At 35.0% G+C, this 20009-nt stretch overlaps 3 protein-coding genes and 1 pseudogene across 4 annotated transcripts; all 4 read left to right on the top strand.

Moving 5' to 3' along the window:
• The first annotated feature begins 4876 nt into the window (after positions 1 to 4876).
• Positions 4877 to 7462, top strand: LOC106312872 (polyadenylate-binding protein-interacting protein 13). The gene is given in 10 exon segments (XM_013750551.1): positions 4877 to 5236; positions 5621 to 5728; positions 5820 to 5864; positions 5961 to 6032; positions 6094 to 6222; positions 6311 to 6370; positions 6476 to 6523; positions 6619 to 6687; positions 7023 to 7084; positions 7411 to 7462. Coding segments are annotated over 10 exon segments (1005 nt in total).
• A 2588-nt stretch (positions 7463 to 10050) lies between these two features.
• LOC106312871 (CDPK-related kinase 4) lies at positions 10051 to 13889 on the top strand. Of its 2 annotated transcripts, none has more exons than XM_013750549.1 (11): positions 10051 to 10551; positions 10706 to 10836; positions 11090 to 11131; positions 11224 to 11332; positions 11484 to 11562; positions 11831 to 12127; positions 12215 to 12324; positions 12444 to 12548; positions 12859 to 12921; positions 13203 to 13370; positions 13466 to 13889. In XM_013750549.1, exons 1-11 carry the CDS (start codon positions 10051 to 10053, stop codon positions 13601 to 13603), a joined length of 1743 nt encoding a protein of 580 aa, XP_013606003.1. In that variant the 3' UTR covers positions 13604 to 13889. The 2 variants fall into 2 exon arrangements, with proteins under 2 accessions (XP_013606003.1, XP_013606004.1); XM_013750550.1 differs by having other exon boundaries at positions 10335 to 10570; positions 13466 to 13887.
• Positions 13890 to 14314: 425 nt separating this feature from the next.
• LOC106316020 lies at positions 14315 to 15483 on the top strand (annotated as a pseudogene).
• A 771-nt stretch (positions 15484 to 16254) lies between these two features.
• LOC106315991 (glucan endo-1,3-beta-glucosidase) lies at positions 16255 to 18183 on the top strand. Its single transcript, XM_013753846.1, has 4 exons — positions 16255 to 16410; positions 16592 to 17574; positions 17649 to 17946; positions 18033 to 18183. Exons 1-4 carry the CDS (start codon positions 16317 to 16319, stop codon positions 18068 to 18070), a joined length of 1413 nt encoding a protein of 470 aa, XP_013609300.1. The 5' UTR covers positions 16255 to 16316; the 3' UTR covers positions 18071 to 18183.
• Positions 18184 to 20009: the final 1826 nt, after the last annotated feature.

Consider the following 20009-nt stretch of genomic DNA (forward strand, 5'->3'; position numbering starts at 1 on the left):
TCTCAAACACACACATTAGTTGATTTTTCAGTAAGCTCAGAAATTAGGGTGTTAATGTTTGCCATGAAGTTAAGTTTGGCTTTCGATTTTCCTCTGACTTTTCTTAGACTAGTGAATTTTTTTTGGAGAATTATAAGATTTAATGTTTAGATTGTTCTTTTGAAATGTTTTAACTTTTCATCGGATATTAAAGAGACATCAAAGGATATTATAAGCGAGTATCAATCTTCAGATCATTAGGCTAACATACTTAAATGGTGATAATCAATAAATTTAATATAATTTAATAATTTGTTAGGGTTGTCGTTCAATAAAAATATATTTATTAATTATAGTGTTGAATATAAAAAAATAAATGCATAATATATGTAATGTTAAAAAGATGATTTTTTACATATAATGAAATCAAAATCTTACTTAACTATATCAAATTTTTTAAAAAATTGCCTAGAATATATTCAGTTTTTGTTATATTCTAAACGATAATATAGTATATGATGTTTGGTTCAAATAAAATATATTTTATATTGGCCTTTAAAATTATTAAATTTTCTAATATATATATGCAAATATATTAATTCATCTACCATCACAATAGAAATAATTTTATATTTCTACAATATTCAGTATCCAAAGTTTTGCACTACTTAATAATTATATTATTTACATAATAAAATATATGTCAAATTACTTTATTAACCTATTAATGTAATGTACATGACTCATGCTCGTACGAATATGATGCTTTTAGTAAAATATAGTAATTGTGATCAATTATATATTATTATAAATTAAAAAATATTTGATTTATGAATATCCAAGCTGTATAATTTTATTTGAACTATGTTAAAATAGTTTATAAATTTTATCTCTATAAATTTACATAGTTATTAGTAAATCATATTTGAGACTTAAATCCGGTTTTTTGGTATAAGATTATTACTAATTTTTTAGTCAAATCGATGATAAATGTTTTTATAATTTCTTCCTAACTGCTTAATAGCTGAAAATATAATAAAAAGTAATAAAATGGGTTGATTTTCTTCTACAATATAACACTTGTATTTTAGCTAAACGAAACTAAAAATATTAAATATTAAATATTAAATTATGTAATAATTTCTTCTAAACCAATATGAAAAAAGGTTACAATTAATTTATTGCCGAAGTAAAAGGAAATAGTGAAATATGTTGGCAGAAAAAGGGTAAATATTTTTCAGAATCTTGTTTAGGAAATTAAATTAAATTTGATTAGTAATAAAATTTGATATAGACTATAACAAGAACAATGAAGAAATGGTGTTGACTAATGACCAACATAATTAATAATTAAGAAATGGTACTGACAAATGACCAAACTAATTAATAATAATTTATTACATCTGTATATTTTCTTGACTGGAATTTATTGTTTTTCTTTTTGGTAATCAAATTATTATTTTTTATTTAAGAAAAAAGCTTCATATTTCCTTTATTCTATTTCAAACTTTTCTTCAGTCAGATTTGTTGCGATACAGATTCATCCTTTGGTGTCTGGAAAATGCTGATCTGAAGGTGGACTCTTCTGATCAAAATCTAGACAACAACACTGCTTCATTAGCAGCTACGATGAGGCCGCCATCTCCTGATGATCAGAACCCTGAATCCAACTCTTCTGTTGAGACACCAAACTCAACAAAGGGCAGTGAAGGGGCTCTCAAGAGTGAGATAAGTCATACGGATGTTAAGTTAATTTTCTAAACTAAATCCGATGGCTAAGGAGTATGTTCCACAGCCACTTGCTCCAACCCTCCCTGTGTTTATGGAGAATAGCTTATGGTTTACCAACAGTTTCGCAATCACTACAAGAAAACATAATCTTAACGAGGGCGGTTTTCCTCGTGAGTTCGTCGTAAAAGAGGTTTTACGACGAATTAGCGAGGAACCACGTTTGCTCGTTACTCATCTGTCGTAACACATATTTCTTCGCTAATTCGTCGTAACGTAGCGAGGAATATATTTCGTCGTAAAGACGAAGTAGATCATTTCGTCGTAAAGACCACGTCAACATTTCACGTAAGGAGGTCGCTATATTTCCTCGTAAATACCTCGAAACAAGTTCCTCGTAAACTACAGGTAAATACCTTGAAAGTTTTTCCTCGTAAAATACTCGTTTATCTTTCCTCGTTATTTCCTCGTAAATGTTTTCTCGTAAAATACTCGTTTATTATTTCTCGTTATTTCCTCGTAAGGTTTCCACGTAAATAGGTCGTACTTATTAGTTATCCAATGTTAAAAATAGATATGTATTAGTAAAGAATTTATATATAGGGTTTAAAGTGGACCATCATTTCCACTAAGATAAGTCTGGACATTGATGCAAACATGATAATACAACACTATTAAATCCATGTTGAATCGAAAATGAATTTGACACATTGTTCTTCGTTTGTAATTTTTACTTTTCCTAAATAGTTGTCAACAATGCAAATAGGTTATTTCATATCCAAAAATAAATTCATTAATATTAAAATACTTAAAATTACGTAACTCCATGTTATTGACTCGCCAGAAAAGTTAAGCTAGAAATGTTTTAATGAATTTAGACAGTTTCCAATTCTTCATATCCAAATCTCGGAAAATCTCTCCAGAAATTTAACATTCCAACTTACATCCACTAAACAGTAATGTTGGTGACATACATAGAAGATTATTTATAATTTAATATTTAAGTGTCCTGTTAAGTAATTGAAATAACCTTTCGTCCATCAACTTCAAATTAATTTTAGACACATATTCTCCAAATATCTCATCATAAGGATAATTCACAAAATGTCTTAAATATCCAAAGATAGTAACTCATCCAACCAAATCTACAAAATTCGAGCAATAGTAGGATATTAAATTTGGTAAGAATGCATTACATATTTATTCTTTATAAACTAAATGATAATACATACCGATTGGAAAAGTGTTCTCAACATATTTTGGAGAACTCGTTTGAATGGAAACCGATCAAACATTGGATCTTCAGTAAGTGTTAAACCATAAAAATAATTGACTGCGTTCGACTAAATTGATGTGAAAATTGTGGGGAGTATTCTTTCTCGATCCATCGCAAGGTCTAGCTTCAAATCGTCGGAATATTTTCCATTAATCTTCATCAAAAAGCTGAAATAGTGCTTGTCCAGTTAATGATGAGGAAGTATTAATTCAATTCTACCACCTTAATTTAAAGGGAAAGTAAACAAAATTTCTTTACAATAAACCAAAAAAAATATTAAATAAATATTACATAGAACTTATATTTGGGTCAGCAAAAATAAGATGCTTCTCTTTTAGATTTAGCGGGATTGATGTTTGCCATACTCTTAATACCTTTTCTCAAACACACACATTAGTTGATTTTTCAGTAAGCTCAGAAATTAGAGTGATAATGTTTGCCATGAAGTTAAGTTTGGCTTTCGATTTTCCTCTGATTTTTCTTAGACTAGTGAATTTTTTTTGGAGAATTATAAGATTTGATGTTTAGATTGTTCTTTTGAAATGTTTTAACTTTTCATCGGATATTAAAGAGACATCAAAGGATGTTATACGTGAGTATCAATCTTCAGATCATTAGGCTAACATACTTAAATGGTGATAATCAATAAATTTAATAATTTGTTAGGGTTGTCTTTCAATAAAAATATATTTATTTATTAATTATAGTGTTGAATATAAAAAATAAATGCATAGTATATGTAATGTTAAAAAATGATTTTTACATAAAATGAAAACCAAATCTTACTTAACTGTATCAATTTTTTTTTAAAAAAAAATAATTTGCCTATAACATATTCAGTTTTTTAATATCCTAAACGATAATATATATGATGTTTGGTTCAAAAAAATATTTTTTATATTGGCCTAAAACAATATTACATTTCCTAATATTTATATATGAAAATATATTAATTCATCTACCATCACTATTAAAATAATTTTATATTTTTACAATATTCAGCATCCAAAGTTTTCCATTACTTAATAATTATATTATTTACATAATAAAATATATGTCAAATTACTTTATTAACCTATTAATGTAATGTTCATGACTAATGCTCGTATGAATATGATGCTCTTAGTCAAATATAGTAAATGTGATCTATTATATATTATTATATAGTAAAAAAATATTTGATTTATGAATATCCAAGTTTTATAATTTTATTTGAACTATCTTAAAATATTTTATAAATTTACGTAGTTATTAGTAAATCATATTTGAGACTCAAGTCCGGTTTTTTGGTATAAGATTATTAATAATTTTTAGTCAAATAGATGGTAAATTTTTTTATAAGGTCTTCCTAACTGCTTAATACCTTAAAATAAAATAAAAAGTTACAAAACGGGTTGATTTTCTTCTACCATATAACACTCGTATTTTACCTAACGAAACTAAAAATATTAAATATTATATTATGTAATAATTTCTTCTAAACCAATATGCAAGAAATTAAAGGTTAAAATTAATTCATTGCCGAAGTAAAAGAAAATAGTGAAATATGTTGACAGAAAAAGGGTAATTTTTTTTCAGAATCTTGTTTAGGAAATTAAATTAAATTTCATTAGTAAGAAAATTTGATATAGACTAATATAACAAGAACAATGAAGAAATGGTGTTGACTAATGACCAACATCATTAATAATTAAGAAATGCTATTGACAAATGACTAAACTAATTAATAATAATTTATTGCATCTGTATATTTTCTTGACTGGAATTTATTGTTTTTTTTGGTAATCAATTTATTTTTTTCATTTAAGAAAAAGAGCTTCATATTCCCTTTATTCTACTTCGAAATTTTCTTCAGTCAGATTTTTTGCGATACAGATTCATCCTTTGGTGTGAATGATCATGGCTGTCCCGGAAAATGCTGATCTGAAGGTGGACTCTTCTGATCAAAATCTAGACAACAACACTGCTTCATTAGCAGCTACGATGATGCCGCCATCTCCTGATGATCAGAACCCTGAATCCAACTTTTCTGTTGAGACACCAAACTCAACAAAGGGAAGTGAAGGGGCTCTCAAGAGTGAGATAAGTCATATAGATGTTAAGTTTTCTAAACTAAATCCGATGGCTAAGGAGTATGTTCCACAGCCCCTTGCTCCAACAATCCCTGTGTTTGTGGAGAATAGCTTATGGTTTACCAACAGTTTCGCAATGCGAGCTTTCTCTGCTGAGGACAATGACCTTTTCGATACAAGGGTATGTATTATGTATATCATTTTTTACATTATTCTCTGAGTTAAGGTCTATATGTGCTGGATTTATTATGTTTCATGAAAATGTCTTCTCAATGTTTACATCTTGTGAATTATATAACATTTTTTTGTTTATCATTTCTTAGATTGATGAGAAATGTGATATGAAAATCATGATCTGTGTTTGCAATGCTGGATCTAGAATTAATTTAGATGAACATAAATATTTAATTCAATGTTAATAAAAAAATTCTGAAATTTGGAGAACATGTGACCTATATAATAGTTTTTAGAAGATAGGGGTCAAAGCGAATGTTTTATCCAGCTATACTTATATGTTATAACCAACATGTGACCTATATATAATAGTTTTGTCCTTTTAATGCAGAGAATGAACTTTGGCCAATGGAAGCGAAGGATGAGCAAGAAAACAAGCCTGGCTCAGAAGGAAGAAGTAATCAGGAGAACTGTCCATGTCTTAGACATTGATCAACAGGTCTAAAATGAGAATTGTTATCTTCAAGAACCCAATTTCTCAGAAGGAAGTGTAATAAAACTAACAAAAGCCCTCTTTTGTCTTTTTGTAGGCTACTGAAGAGCAACTTGCTGGTCTCTTTCAATCATGTGGCCAGGTACTTGAGTAATGCGTCTTTTAGCCACTTTGTTTTGATATTATCTTCAAACTCAAGTCTCATACAGTTTCTTGTTCATTTTTGAGGTCTAAAAAGGTTGTTGATTGTCGTATATGCGGTGGCAATAAATCTATTCTCCGTCTTGCCTTCATTGAATTCACTGATGCGGTGACTTCACTCTTAACTGTTTTATCACTTAAAAATGTTCTTCTTCTTTTTTACTAATCAGTGAAGTAATGTCTCAGAGGGAGCTAGGTCTGCTGTAAGCCTATCAGGAACTCTGTTTTGTTCTTATCCTATAAAGGTTCGTCTTTCAAAAACAGCTATTGCCCCTGTGGACCCGAGTCTTCTTCCAAAGGTTAGTTAAGTTATATAATCATCTCTAAACCAGTCTTAGGTTTGACTCTTCCTCTTATTATTCCTGAGATTGCATAATGTTGCTTCAGTCTCAGGATGAGCGTGAGAAATGTGCAAAGACTGTTTACTGTACTAATATCGACAAGAAGGTAATCTTGATTTTCATTTTTCTAATCACTTATTCCTCAGATGGAACTGGAAATTGAACCTTTTCTATTCATCTTAATTAGTTTTCGTTTTTGTATTACATGCAGCTCACTCAGATGGAACTGGAAGATTTCTTTAAAACAGCATGTGGGGAGGTACATATTTTTATGTTATGGCTAGGCAGATTGTTTATATTTTATACTATATATGTTGTGTTTTTCGATTTTAAATCATATTTATTTTCTTGTAGATTCAACATGTGAGGCTTGTTGGAGACTGTCATCACCAAACCTGCATTGCTTTTGTTGAATTTACGCTGGTGATTTTCTCTTGCCTGTTTTTTTTCCTTACATGAATTTTCATTATCACGTTGGTAACTGCATGAACTTGATTCAAAAGTTAAATCATTTTATGATACTTAAAAAAGTTTCAAGTTAAGCTTAATTGATTTTACATACGTGATAGTCTTTTGAAGTTGTACTCATTCTCGGACTAGATATATATTATCGTCATAAATGTGATGTACCACTGCAACAATGTGCATGGTCCACTATATATATTGAATTTTTGTTTGGCCTGATGAGGCAATGTTTGACCCTAATCACCTTTATGTAGAAATAATAATGTGCTATATGATAATTTTGAATGTTTCAGGTGGAAAGTGCAGTTTCTGCTCTTAATTGTAGCGGTATTGTCGTGGGCGGTCTCCCTTTAAGGTAGGGTTACAACGGTTTCAATATTCTTTTTTTTTTATATACTGTGGCCCTTGATTCTTCTCGTGTTTAGTTTTTCATCAATCGATTATAACCATTTGCGATTAGCTCGTTTAGTTTTGGATGCAGAATGTTGCATGCTAGTTGTAGATATAAATAGTTTGGTGGATTTTGTAATATTTTCTCTTGTTAAGACGCCTCAAATCTTTAGTTATTTTCGTTTGATTCAAGTGTAAGTATGTTGGTGTTCTTTAAGGTTAGCAAGACATAATAAAATCATCACTGTGTCTGTGAGATTAATATTTTGCTTTTCTTCTATATGTCTGAAGGGTGAGCCTGTCAAAGACACCAGTGAGGCTAGACCAACCTGATTTAAACTAATGGTAACTGCAAACCGATCAAAGAGCTCATCAATTCAAGGAGAGAAAGAGCGATCAAATGTCATTTTAAAGATACTCAGAAGCGTTTTATGTTCGTATAATTAACAATCCTTTTTGTTACTTAACCACCTCCCAGACTTTCTCCTTCTTCTACTTGCGTTATGAACCAAATTGTTCGTTTTTATATTCATGGATCATTTTAAGACTCTTTTTGGGGAATCTTATATTTTGCTCTATCTTATGTCTGAATCTCCATGCATAGACATCTGGTAAGGGTACTCAGTGTGTTTAAAATCTTGTCAAATTGTTTCATTGATCTTTCTTTTTGTTTTTGTTAGATTTTTGGAAAGTCTTTGCTTTGTGAAAGAATATTTACTTTCTATGTTATTTAGGTTTGATCTGCTTTTTCTTTTAGTTTATAATCATATCGTAGTCTGAACGAATCTAGTTAGCCTATCAAGATATAGACGACCATTCCCTTATGGTCAAACAAAATCATCTACTAAAAAGGCACAATATCTTGATACTATATGTTCTTTAAACCTCCAATTTGTTTGATAGATTAAAAATAGTACTAAATACCTTGAAATTGTTTAAAATTTGGTTGGTGTTGTGATCACTTCAGACACTCTTTTCCATAATTGTTTTGAACTATACTTGTTAGGTTATTTTGATGTGGCAATTTACAGATTATATTCTTTTCCATTAAAGTTAATGCTATATTTTTGTGTAGGTAGCTTTCTGATAAAATTGATTAAACTTTGAATTATAGATCAAACTTTTCAATTCAATTGTCTGAGTTGGTTTGATTTCTTTGAATTATAAATCCTTGGCAAAAACTACACGACCAAGTGTGAAACCACAACTAAAAGTAGACACAATACATATGGAAGTTTCTTTAGTTGATATTTTTAGCATGTGTTTGTAACTAAAAGTATAAATTATTCATCTATATGACCAAGTCCTGTGACTTGTTTGTTTCAGATTGGGACGTTATTAATCTAGTATAAGAAATAACATATTCAAACGTTGAAGAGTTTAGCGGAAAGATAAACGTCAACTTATCAGACCATTGTCAGCTTGCCGGTCAAGATAGTGGAGAATACGTATACGTCAACATAGTGGTATATTTCTTGCGGCGTAAGACAAGCTCCCTTCACAACCGGATCACTGCATCGACCATAGTCAAAAATCAAACCGGACCGTACGTCTAGTAGACGATTCATGAAGGCAACGAATTTAATTTTTTTCTGGTTAGTTATGATTTGAGTTAGCCACTTGAGCTCAACCAATTGAACCAATAGCCATAAACGTCGTCAGAACTTTTTTAAGTTAACCGGCAACCATTTGCTACCAATATACAGTATCAGGTCGGTTAGGTATTGAAATCTTACCAACTTGTATCAAGACGGTTTGAACCGGTTTATAATAAAGATGAAAAGTGTCTTTTTGTTGTCTTTTTCACTAGGCGGTGTAAAGAATAGTCAAGTTGGTAACCGTATTGTGTTAAAAAAAAAAAGTTGGTAACCGTATTAACTCGTTCTCGCGTTTCCCTGACAAATGGCTGAGACTTTTTTTCTGTTTAATATGTTCGGTGACTGGCTGTGACAGATCAGAACCACCGTCTTCGTCTTTTCAATTTTTATTTGTTGTAAAACTAATTGGAAAACTCGGTAGTCTAAAAGTCTCTTAAGCTATGTTTAGGTAGAAGCGTTTATGTAAGAAAATTAGTCAAACTAGTGTCCAAAAGCTAGTTATTCACCGACACATGCCCATTTCAAATTATTGATAAGCATTGTTCAAATGCGTTATTAAATGTATATCTAACATGCTAAGAGTTTTTTAAAAAAACTATAGTTAATCTGTAGTAAAAGGTTTACTAAGTATTTAAGTTGAGTTATTATTGTATTTCTCCATTTACACATGTTAAGAAACCGATATGAATGAACAATTATGATTAAAAATAATTTCTACTTTGAGACTGAAAACATGATCTGGAAATAGGTTATCAATCCCATACATAACATATGGTTTTATTGATTATTTAATAATCGAACAACTTCTTCTTTAATCATTGGGAATCAATAAATACAACATTGACTATTATCATTAGATAATCATTTTCTAAAAAGTATTTTTTGGAATCAAATTTATAAAATAAGATGGGTTGGATACACATCTTAAAACTATTAAATAAAGTCTGGTCTTATATTTAATCACCCAAAAAAAAAGTACTTAAACAAAAAAAAATATTTGTAATGTTTTAATTATCAAAAATAAAATTTATCATTATAAAGCTGGTGTTTTGTGACCATTATCCCAATAGCCATTAGACGACACACTAATAAGTGAAATTAACAGAGAAGTAAAAGTGATTTAATGACAAAACGCGTTCTTGGTTGTTGTAGTAGTAATAAAGTGGTCATGTGTTTACCTTCGCCTTCTCCCTTTATATAATTCAAAAACATTTTGTTTTCTTTTCTTTGATTTTAAAAAAAAAACATTTTTTTTTATATCGACCTTACTGTTCAACTTCGGCTCCTCACCGTCCGATTCTTTGACTCTGACCGATCAGTCAATCCGACGGCCATGGGTCTCTGTTACAGCCGGAACATCTCCTCCGTCAAAGACGACGAGATCCCCGTCGAACAACCGTCGCAAACCCCCCGGCGCGCTTCGATCCCTCAGTCTCCCATCCCCTCCGAAGTCAACTCCTACGCCAACAGCCCGTTCCAGAGCCCCTTACCGGCGGGTGTAGCTCCGTCGCCGGCGAGAACTCCGGGAAGAAAGTTCAAATGGCCGTTTCCGCCGCCGTCCCCCGCGAAGCCGATCATGGCGGCTCTGAGACGGCGAAGAGGCGCGCCGCCGCGGCCCAGAGACGAGCCGATCCCGGAGGACAGCGAGGACGTTGACAGCGTCGGAGGGGAGAGGCTGGACAAGAACTTCGGGTTCGGGAAGAACGTGGAAGGGAAGTACGAGTTGGGGAAGGAGGTGGGGCGAGGGCATTTTGGTCATACTTGCTGGGCTAAGGCCAAGAAAGGGAAGATGAAGGGGCAGACGGTGGCTGTCAAGATCATCTCTAAAGCTAAGGTCTTTACTCTCTCTCTTGGTAGGTTTCAAATTGTAATGATGTGGTACCGACCAATGTAGGGACTCTTGTTCATTATGTCGGAATCTCGAAAGATCTGGTTTTTAGTACCAAGATTGCTCCTTTAGATAATATAAAGATGATGACTCTTTTCAGATGACATCGGCTTTGTCCATTGAAGATGTTCGTAGAGAAGTGAAGTTGCTGAAAGCTTTATCTGGGCATAAGCATATGGTTAAGTTCTATGATGTGTATGAGGACAATGATAACGTCTATGTAGTTATGGAGTAAGTGCTTCATTCATAATCTTATTTACTATAGACATGGAACTTTCATTCTTTTTTTGAGTGGCAGTTAAGATGATAGTTGAAACTAGTTTATTCAATGTTCTAAAACAATTAAACATTTTTCTATAAGGATTTATCGGTCTAGGCGGCACCTAATCCTTTATAAAGCGTCAGATTGCCGTTTTTTTGAACATTGAGTTTATTAAATGAGTTGAATTCAGATATTCAATCTTCTCTTCAAATTTGCTTTTAGGTTGTGTGAAGGAGGAGAGTTATTGGACAGAATCTTGGCGAGGTAGCTCCCTTAGTTTACCTTTCTTAGTATTGTTTTTGTGTTCTTCCTTTTGGTTATGAGATCAAAATCTTGTGTTTTTGCCTTTACTGCAGAGGTGGTAGATACCCTGAAGTCGACGCCAAACGTATTCTTGTACAGATTCTATCCGCAACAGCATTTTTTCATCTCCAAGGTGTTGTGCACCGTGACCTGAAGCCAGAGGTACACAGTCTACACTCTATAAGTTGCTTACATTTCAATCAATGCCATCTTGTCCCTCTTCTTTGCTATTTGTAAACACACACATTCAACCTCTATAAGTTGCTTAGATTCAATCAACTGTAATAAACAAATGGTGCATTTGTGTATCCAGAACTTTCTCTTCACCAGCAGAAACGAGGATGCAGTACTCAAGGTCATAGACTTTGGCTTGTCTGATTTCATTAGATACGGTAATTATTACTCCCTCCGTTCCATATTAATATGTATCATTGTAGATTAAAACTTTCGTAACAAAATAAGTGTATGATTTCAATGCAATTTATATCATTAATTTATCTCTTTTGCCCTTATATAAATTAAAATATAACTTTTTTTTCTTAATTAGCTTGAAAATTTTTAGAACAACATCTAATTTGAAACAAAGGGAGTACATGATTCTGCATATTGTATGCAAGTTTGACTTTGACATTAATGTGAGTTAATCTTTTGTATTTGTAGATCAACGGCTCAATGATGTGGTGGGAAGCGCATACTACGTTGCACCAGAAGTACTCCACAGGTCTTACAGCACTGAAGCAGATATGTGGAGCATTGGTGTCATAAGTTACATACTACTATGCGGAAGCAGACCTTTCTACGGAAGAACTGAATCTGCAATATTCCGTTGTGTGCTTAGAGCAAACCCTAATTTCGAGGATATGCCTTGGCCTTCTATATCTCCTACTGGTAAAGACTTTGTGAAAAGGCTTCTGAACAAGGACCATAGGAAACGAATGACTGCTGCTCAAGCTCTAGGTTAGTATCTTCTTGAAATGGAAACAAGAACATGGTTGTATTAAGTAGGTTTTGCTTTGCTTCATTATATGATCTGTGTTTTTGCAGCTCATCCGTGGTTACGTGATGAAAACCCTGGTTTGCTTCTTGATTTCTCGGTTTACAAGTTGGTCAGGTCTTATATTCGTGCCTCGCCTTTCAGAAGATCAGCACTTAAGGTAGTTTCTTGATACCCCCTCTTATTAGTATCAAGTGCATTTCCTCTTTTCTCATTTGAAAACATATGTTTCTGATGGCTGTCTGTTTCTTATCTTGATCTTCTTCCTTTTTTACTTAGGCTCTCGCCAAAGCTATACCTGATGAGGAGCTTGTGTTCCTTAAGGCGCAGTTCATGCTCTTAGACCCTAAAGATGGAGGGCTATCTCTTAACAACTTCACAACGGTCAGTGTGCCTTTCTTGATTTAGCTATAGCATATTGGTTCATACTTTGATTTTTGAATCTACATCTACTATGCTGATCCTTCGTTGAAAATCGATAAACCCTTCTCTAGCTTGGATGAGTCTTACAAGTTACAACTTACAAAAAAAACTTACAACTTACAAAAAAAAGTTACAACTTACAACCAAGCTGCATCTCTTTTTAATATACATTCAAACTAAAACCAAAGTCCTCTAAGAAAAGGAAATGAATAAATAGAATAAATAGTTTCCTAATTACAAACTAATTCATATCTTAGAGTGTAAACTGCAGGCTTTAACAAGATATGCTACTGATGCTATGATGGAATCAAAGCTTCCTGACATTTTAAACACAGTAAGACATCTCTGCTTATATATTTTTTATCTTTGCCTTTCAAGTTTATAGGTGTACCAATTATGAATCTAAGATAAGGTTTAATAGTGGTTGGTAGTCAGAAAATGTTTGTAGATATTGTGAGTAACATGAATAAACCGTTATCTTAAGATTAGTCTTTCTTTAGTATTTTTTTCATGACCATTATCATTGGTTTAGTATATTGCATACTCTTATGAATGTACCATTGTGCATTTGCTTTCTGCAATTTTCTTACCTTTTTTTTTCTTCTTTATGTGAAGATGCAACCACTGGCACAAAAGAAACTCGAGTTTGAAGAGTTCTGTGCGGCTGGGGTCAGCGTTTACCAACTGGAAGCTCTTGAAGAATGGGAACAGATTGCAACTTCTGCATTTGAGCACTTTGAACAAGAAGGAAACCGAGTCATATCCGTCCAAGAACTCGCTGGGGTATGGTCCTAAATCCTAATTCAACCTTCTTCTATTAGATTGGCTTAAAGCACCATCTTTTTGTTAAGATTAAAAGCATCTGTGTTTTTTTGTAGGAGATGAGCGTGGGACCAAATGCATATCCTCTGCTCAAGGATTGGATCCGGAGTTCAGATGGGAAGCTGAGTTTCTTGGGGTACGCTAAGTTCTTGCATGGTGTGACTGTACGAAGCTCGAGCTCAAGACCTAGGTGACACATTGTCATGACATGAGTCTTCTAACGTGTGAGTCAAGTCTTAAGACCTTTGGTTTAAAGATACAACATATAGTGGAAGGCAGGTGCTTCCTTTGTAAATTATTCTTTTGAGCATATTGATTTTAGAGGAACTAAACCCAAAAATGGGAAAAAAAATTATGTATTATAGAAGAAATTTAAGAGGTGTTGTTCTTGTATTTGTTTTCGGATTTTAGTTTGGTTTAGCATCATTGATTGTATATGCTATACTCGTTGGAGTTGTTAACAATTGTCTTTAGAAGCAATTCTAGCAGTCGTTGAAAGAGCTTTCTCAAGGCTTTGGGAGCTTCTCAAAGTTGTTTGGTGCATTCTGAAATGGTTAGGAAGCAAATCAGCTTTCTAAACTCCATCCTCTTATGCTCACACATTGAAGTGTGTTATAGACTTGTAGTAGTATTAGTAGAAAACCGGTTTCTTTCAGCTACAAAAACGTACAAAGCAACCGACTACGATTTATTAAAATGGTTAGCTATATCCATTACTTGATACATAACCAATTCTAGATATAGTCCGATGAAACATTCGTCTTAGTTTCCGAAACCGATTCTAGATATAGTTAATCATATACTCGGTTTATCAATATAAACCGACCGGTTCGGTCCAAGTTGGAGACCACACCTCTGAAACATAGATGTGTTTGGTCTGATTTTAGTCAAGGTTCCTCACTTTCCCTATAAAGAAGCAAAGCTCCCACCTTTTCATGGCTTCTTCTTGTTTCCTTCGTCAGATTCTCTTCTCCTCACTACCCACCAACCTCCCATCTCGATCAGATCCTCCCTCACCTCCCTTCCCTAAGAATCTATCTTGTTCAGCTCATTCCACTGCGTCGCTATCAATTTCATCGATCGGGAGATTAACTAATAGTCGGAGAAAGTTATCAGAGGTGAGGAGCATGGCTACAGAAAAAGGTAAAGAAGAGAAGAAGAGAGTGGAGATCTTTGACACGGAGGAGAACTTAGCGGTTGAGTTAGCCAAATACACAGCAGATCTCTCCGACAAGTACTGTAAGGAGAAAGGAGCTTTCACCGTCGTTGTCTCCGGCGGTTCCTTAATCAAATCTCTCCGGTAAGGGTTGTAAAGTCTCGATCTTTAAGGATGTTATGTCGAATCAAGAACATAGCTTTAATGTTAAATGCTGTCCGAATCTCAGGAAGCTAGTAGAGGTTGGTTCAATAGATTGGTCAAGGTGGCATTTTTTGCTGGGTGGACGAGAGAGTTGTCCCTAAGCATCATGAAGACAGCAACTACAAACTTGCTTACGATGCCTTCCTCTCCAAGGTTCCCATTCCTCCTGGAAACGTATACGCAATCAATGAATCTCCCTCGGCCGAGGCAGCAGCGGAGGATTACGAGACGTGTCTCAAGCATCTGGTCAAGACCGGTGTCCTCCGCGTGTCTGAATCAACCGGCTTTCCGAAGTTTGATCTCATGCTTCTTGGTATGGGACCTGATGGCCATGTGGCGTCACTGTTCCCAGGGCATGGTCTGTGTGATGAGGAGAAGAGATGGGTGGCTTCTGTTACTGACTCTCCAAAGCCGCCTTCTGAGAGAATCACCTTCACGTTTCCGGTTATTAACTCCTCTGCGTGTGTAGCTTTAGTGGTTTGCGGTTCTGGGAAGGCTGAAGCAGTGGAGGCTGCTTTGAAGAAGACTGGGGATGTGTACCTGCGGGTTGTGTTTCTGCTGAGGAGGAGCTTGTTTGGTTTCTTGATAAACCGGCTTGTTCCAAGCTGTAATGACCGGTGTTTTGAAACTTGTCAGTGTGGGTGGGCTAGTCCGGTTTGCTTTTTGGTTTGTTGGGTCTGGTTCTCTCCATTTGGTGTTCTGAGAGAGGCTGTGTTATAATAATAAAAAACAGAGAATAAGAGGGGGTTGAATGCAATGCAACCTAGTTAGTGGTTTCTGCAACAAAACAAAAGATATTTTTCTAAATTTAAACAATGTATCATCCAATATATAACTATTATTAAGTTTGGTACCAAAAAGAATAGTTGTTGGAACATTTGAGGGTACTACGATCACGAGAAAGTGACCTGTAACTCGTAAATCAAAAGAACAAAGTTAAATGAATCACTCACTCAGCTTCTATACTCCTCGACCAGGTGTAGTGTGGTAAAACCAGTCTGATTTTTACACGCGGTGAAGTTATGAGTTTTGTATGGGGCTGAGATTGGTGATACCACGTTAGCCCACTTTTGACCTGGTGGTTTGTAGCTAGGTCTCACGTGGTCGGACGTAGCCGGAGCTGAAGGTTTGGAATTACTTCAGAGGTAGGGGAACGAGAAAAAGATTGAGTAACTCAGATTTATCTCTTTTCGTCGTGAAATTATTAATATTATAATATATTATACTTGTCTTTTTGTAGTAATAATATATATAGGGAAATGTAACTGAGGCCTGTTTTCATGTAAATAACTAAATACCAATGGTTTTCTGTCCATTACAATATTTTTGGTACGTAATAGATTGGTATTAGAAAATATTGAATTAACATTTTCCAAACGTTTTTATATTTTTGTTCCAAACTGACTCGATTCTACTTCTTCTGACAATCTCCCAAGAAAAAGCAAAGCATATTTGGTTTGGTGAACATTGACAAATACCAAACTCTTATTAGATCTTTTATCCCTCTTCCTCCATTCTTGATTTTTGATTAATTAAAACTCTTAACCATGAATTACATGCGACGATCTTCCTCCTGTTCCTCGTTTATTTATCCTGCTAATATGATTACTATGGTTGCATTTCTTATCATCCTTTCGACAGGTATTTTTCAGTCAATCATCTTGTTTCTTTTTAATAATTATCGAATCGATAGTAACCAAAAGTATAAAAAGAAATAGCTTTCTTGAGAGATTTTTTTTTTTTTTTTTTGAGAGGGAACAATAAGATAGTATATATACTTATGTTCATATTTGAATAACGATTAGCAAACATTATTGGTCAGGATCAGGAGCTGACGCGAGCATTGGTGTAAACTTCGGTACACTCGCGAACAACCTCCCTCCGCCGCGTCAAGTGGCGGAGTTCCTCCTCCATTCCACCGTCATCAACCGCATCCGCCTCTTCGACGCCGATCCTCAAATTCTCCAAGCCTTCGCTCACACCGGTGTTGCCGTCACCGTCACCGTCTCCAACGACCAAATCCCACACCTCACAAACCTCTCCTTCGCCCAGCGATGGATCTCCGACCACATCCAACCTCACTTCCCCTCCACCAACATCATCCGCATCCTCGTCGGTAACGAAGTCATCTCCACCGGTAACCACCTCCTCATCAGAAACCTTGTCCCGGCGATGCAATCCCTCCACACCGCCCTCGTCTCCGCCTCTCTCCACCGTCGTATCCAAATCTCCACGCCGCACTCCCTAGGAATCCTCTCTCACACCACTCCTCCGTCTTCCGCTAGGTTCCGACAAGGCTACGACAAGCATGTCCTAAAGCCTCTCCTCAGCTTCCTCCGCACTATTGCCTCACCCTTCGTCGTGAATCCTTACCCGTTCTTCGGGTACTCACCCGAGACTCTCGACTTCGCTCTGTTTAGACCTAATCCAGGCTTGTTCGATCAAGACACGAAGCTTCATTACACAAACATGTTCGACGCTCAGCTTGATTCCGTCTACTCCGCCATGGAACGACTCGGATTTTCCGACGTCGCGATCGTGGTGGGAGAAATCGGATGGCCGTCTAAGGGAGACAGAGATCAGATCGGCGTAGACGTCGCCACCGCGGCGGAGTTTAACAGGAAAGTGATGGACCGTGTAAACTCCGGTACCGGAACGCCGCTGATGCCTAACCGGACTTTCGAGACGTACATTTTCGCGCTATTCAACGAAAATCTCAAACCGGGACCGATTAGCGAGCGTAACTTCGGTCTTTTCCGGTCCGATTTAACACCGGTTTACGACATCGGAATCCTCCGGCCGACGGTAATCGCCGCCGCGTTTCGCTGTGTTTCGAAAAACTGTATTTTGTTTACGAGTTTGGTTTTGGAAATTGACAGGCTAGAACATCGGATCCACCGGAGAACAACCGGCGATCACCGGTCGGAGGATCTTCGGGGAAGCGGTGGTGCGTTACAAAGTCTGGCGCGGAGACGGAGGCTTTACAGAGGAACATAGATTACGTATGTGGATTGGGCTTAGACTGTGAGCCCATTATCGAAGGTGGGCCTTGTTTTCTCCCCAACACAGTGGAAGCCCATTCAGCGTACGCTATGAACTTGTTCTACCAGACAATGGGGAGACACGAGTTCGACTGCGATTTCGATAAGACTGGAGAGATAACTTCAATTGATCCCAGTATGTTTTCTAAATTTTGATAGAATTAGTTAATTAGTTATATAATTTTTTAATGATTTTTTAATTTTTATACTTAATTTCTGCAGGCTATGGAGATTGTCAATATCAGGCTGAATTTGTATGAAAATACACAATGTAATTTGCAGAAATATTCGAGTTATGGTTCAAATCATAACAATACCAAGTACTATTAGAATAATCACACTTAACAAAATTCAGCTATCGTTTCTAGCTTCATACATTTGAGTCACATTTTTCAATTATTATTATAAACAATAATTTTTAAAAATTTGTTTCCCAAGTATCAATAAAAAAACTTCTTATAATGTATTAATAAAAGTTTAAAGTAGAGGAAAAAAAGGTAAATACTAAAATATCTTTTTGAAAAATAATGGATTGGATTTTGATATTTGCTGGTCAGAGTATCTAGTATTAAATTCTAGTTAGTTAGTGATAATCACTTTGACCATATAATAGGGCACTTGTCATCGATTAATTTTATAAATGTATTCATTGTTGAATCCGTTACCTTCGTAATTATGACTAGTATATCTGCATATATACAATATATGTATTCAAAGTCAAGGTGTTATAGAATCTGAACGCTGAAAAAAAGTTATAGAATCTGACTAAACGATGAAGCTAGTGATCCTAGTATCGTTCTTGCTCCTCCTCCCAATGTTTTCTTCAGGTACAAATCAACTAGCAGTGTTCTCAAACTAATGTATCATTTCACATTTCACATAGCTCACTCATGCATATAAGGTGTGCCTTACAAAACTATATATTATACGGTAGTTTTATAAACAAATATACATGCAATTCTCAGACAAATTTTGATGAAGATACGAATGCTAACATGCTTCATAATTTGGTAGGGCTCGTTGAGACTTCGCATCTGGATGACATCCACTACGAGGTATATCAAAAACCAAAAGATCATAGGAACTATATATATATATATCAATTACAAATATACATCAAAGCTAAAACTATATAATCTTTTATAAAGTTTGAATACATTTTTAAGTCGTTTCGTCTTTTTAATTTTTGTTACTTCTGGCTATACCAGCACAGTGTTAGATAATTCCAAGCTTATGGAAACTTAACATATTATTAGATGTTTAATATGTTAAGATAATTAAACACAATAAGGAAACCTAGAAATAGGAAAATGAAGTTTATATTTAGGTTAAGTTTGTGTTTTCCATATCCCACATGTTAAAGGGAATTGTCTTTCATATAAATATAGGTCTAATGGAGAGGTGTTCCATATGATCTGAGAGAAACATATTGAGAGCTTTAGTTTTTGAGTAGTTTCTAAAGCTAATAAGAAAAGTTGTTCTTATAACTCTTTGTATTTCTAAGAGATCTGAATTGGTATCAGAGCCAGGTTGGGCCGTTACCATCATTAAAGAGCCTCAAGTTGGAGACTCGAATCTAAGCTTAAGATGAAGCTTAGATCATGGCGACAGGAGGAGAGATCACGAAAGCAGATGGCCGACGTGACTACAGCTGCGCCTCGCATCAAAGACTTTGGATCTGCATCAGTCCATTGTTTGATGTTGTCATTGATAAACTTCCAGGTTTTGTCGATGAGGATGAAGGAGTTACTGCATGGAGATTTATGTGGGCGAATCGCACCACCAACGCCAGCAGATAATCGTGAGGCATTCTATTGGTTCAAAAGATTTCACACCAATAGAGGAGGAGAGCTTGCCTCAGCTATGTTCAATCTAGGTTGCACCGATAGAGGAGGAGAGGTTACCTCAACTATGTTCAATCTAGGATGCACCAATAGAGGAGGAGAGTTTGCCTCACATGAGTTCAATCTATTCGGTGAAGAGAATAGATTTGAAGCTATGGCAGCCGAGGTGGATTCTATCACAAGAAATAAGACGTGTGAGCCTGTGGATAGATCGGCTGGTGTTAAATATACACGGTTATGTGACACACGGATGGAAGCGTGTAACACGACTCACATAGTAGTGTGTGACACAAAGGTGGAAGCGTGTAGCACAACGAACATACCAATGGAGTCAAGGTTCTCAAAGGCTGAAGAC

Source organism: Brassica oleracea, chromosome C9, assembly GCF_000695525.1.
Source record: "Brassica oleracea var. oleracea cultivar TO1000 chromosome C9, BOL, whole genome shotgun sequence".
Classification (NCBI taxonomy): domain Eukaryota; kingdom Viridiplantae; phylum Streptophyta; class Magnoliopsida; order Brassicales; family Brassicaceae; genus Brassica; species Brassica oleracea.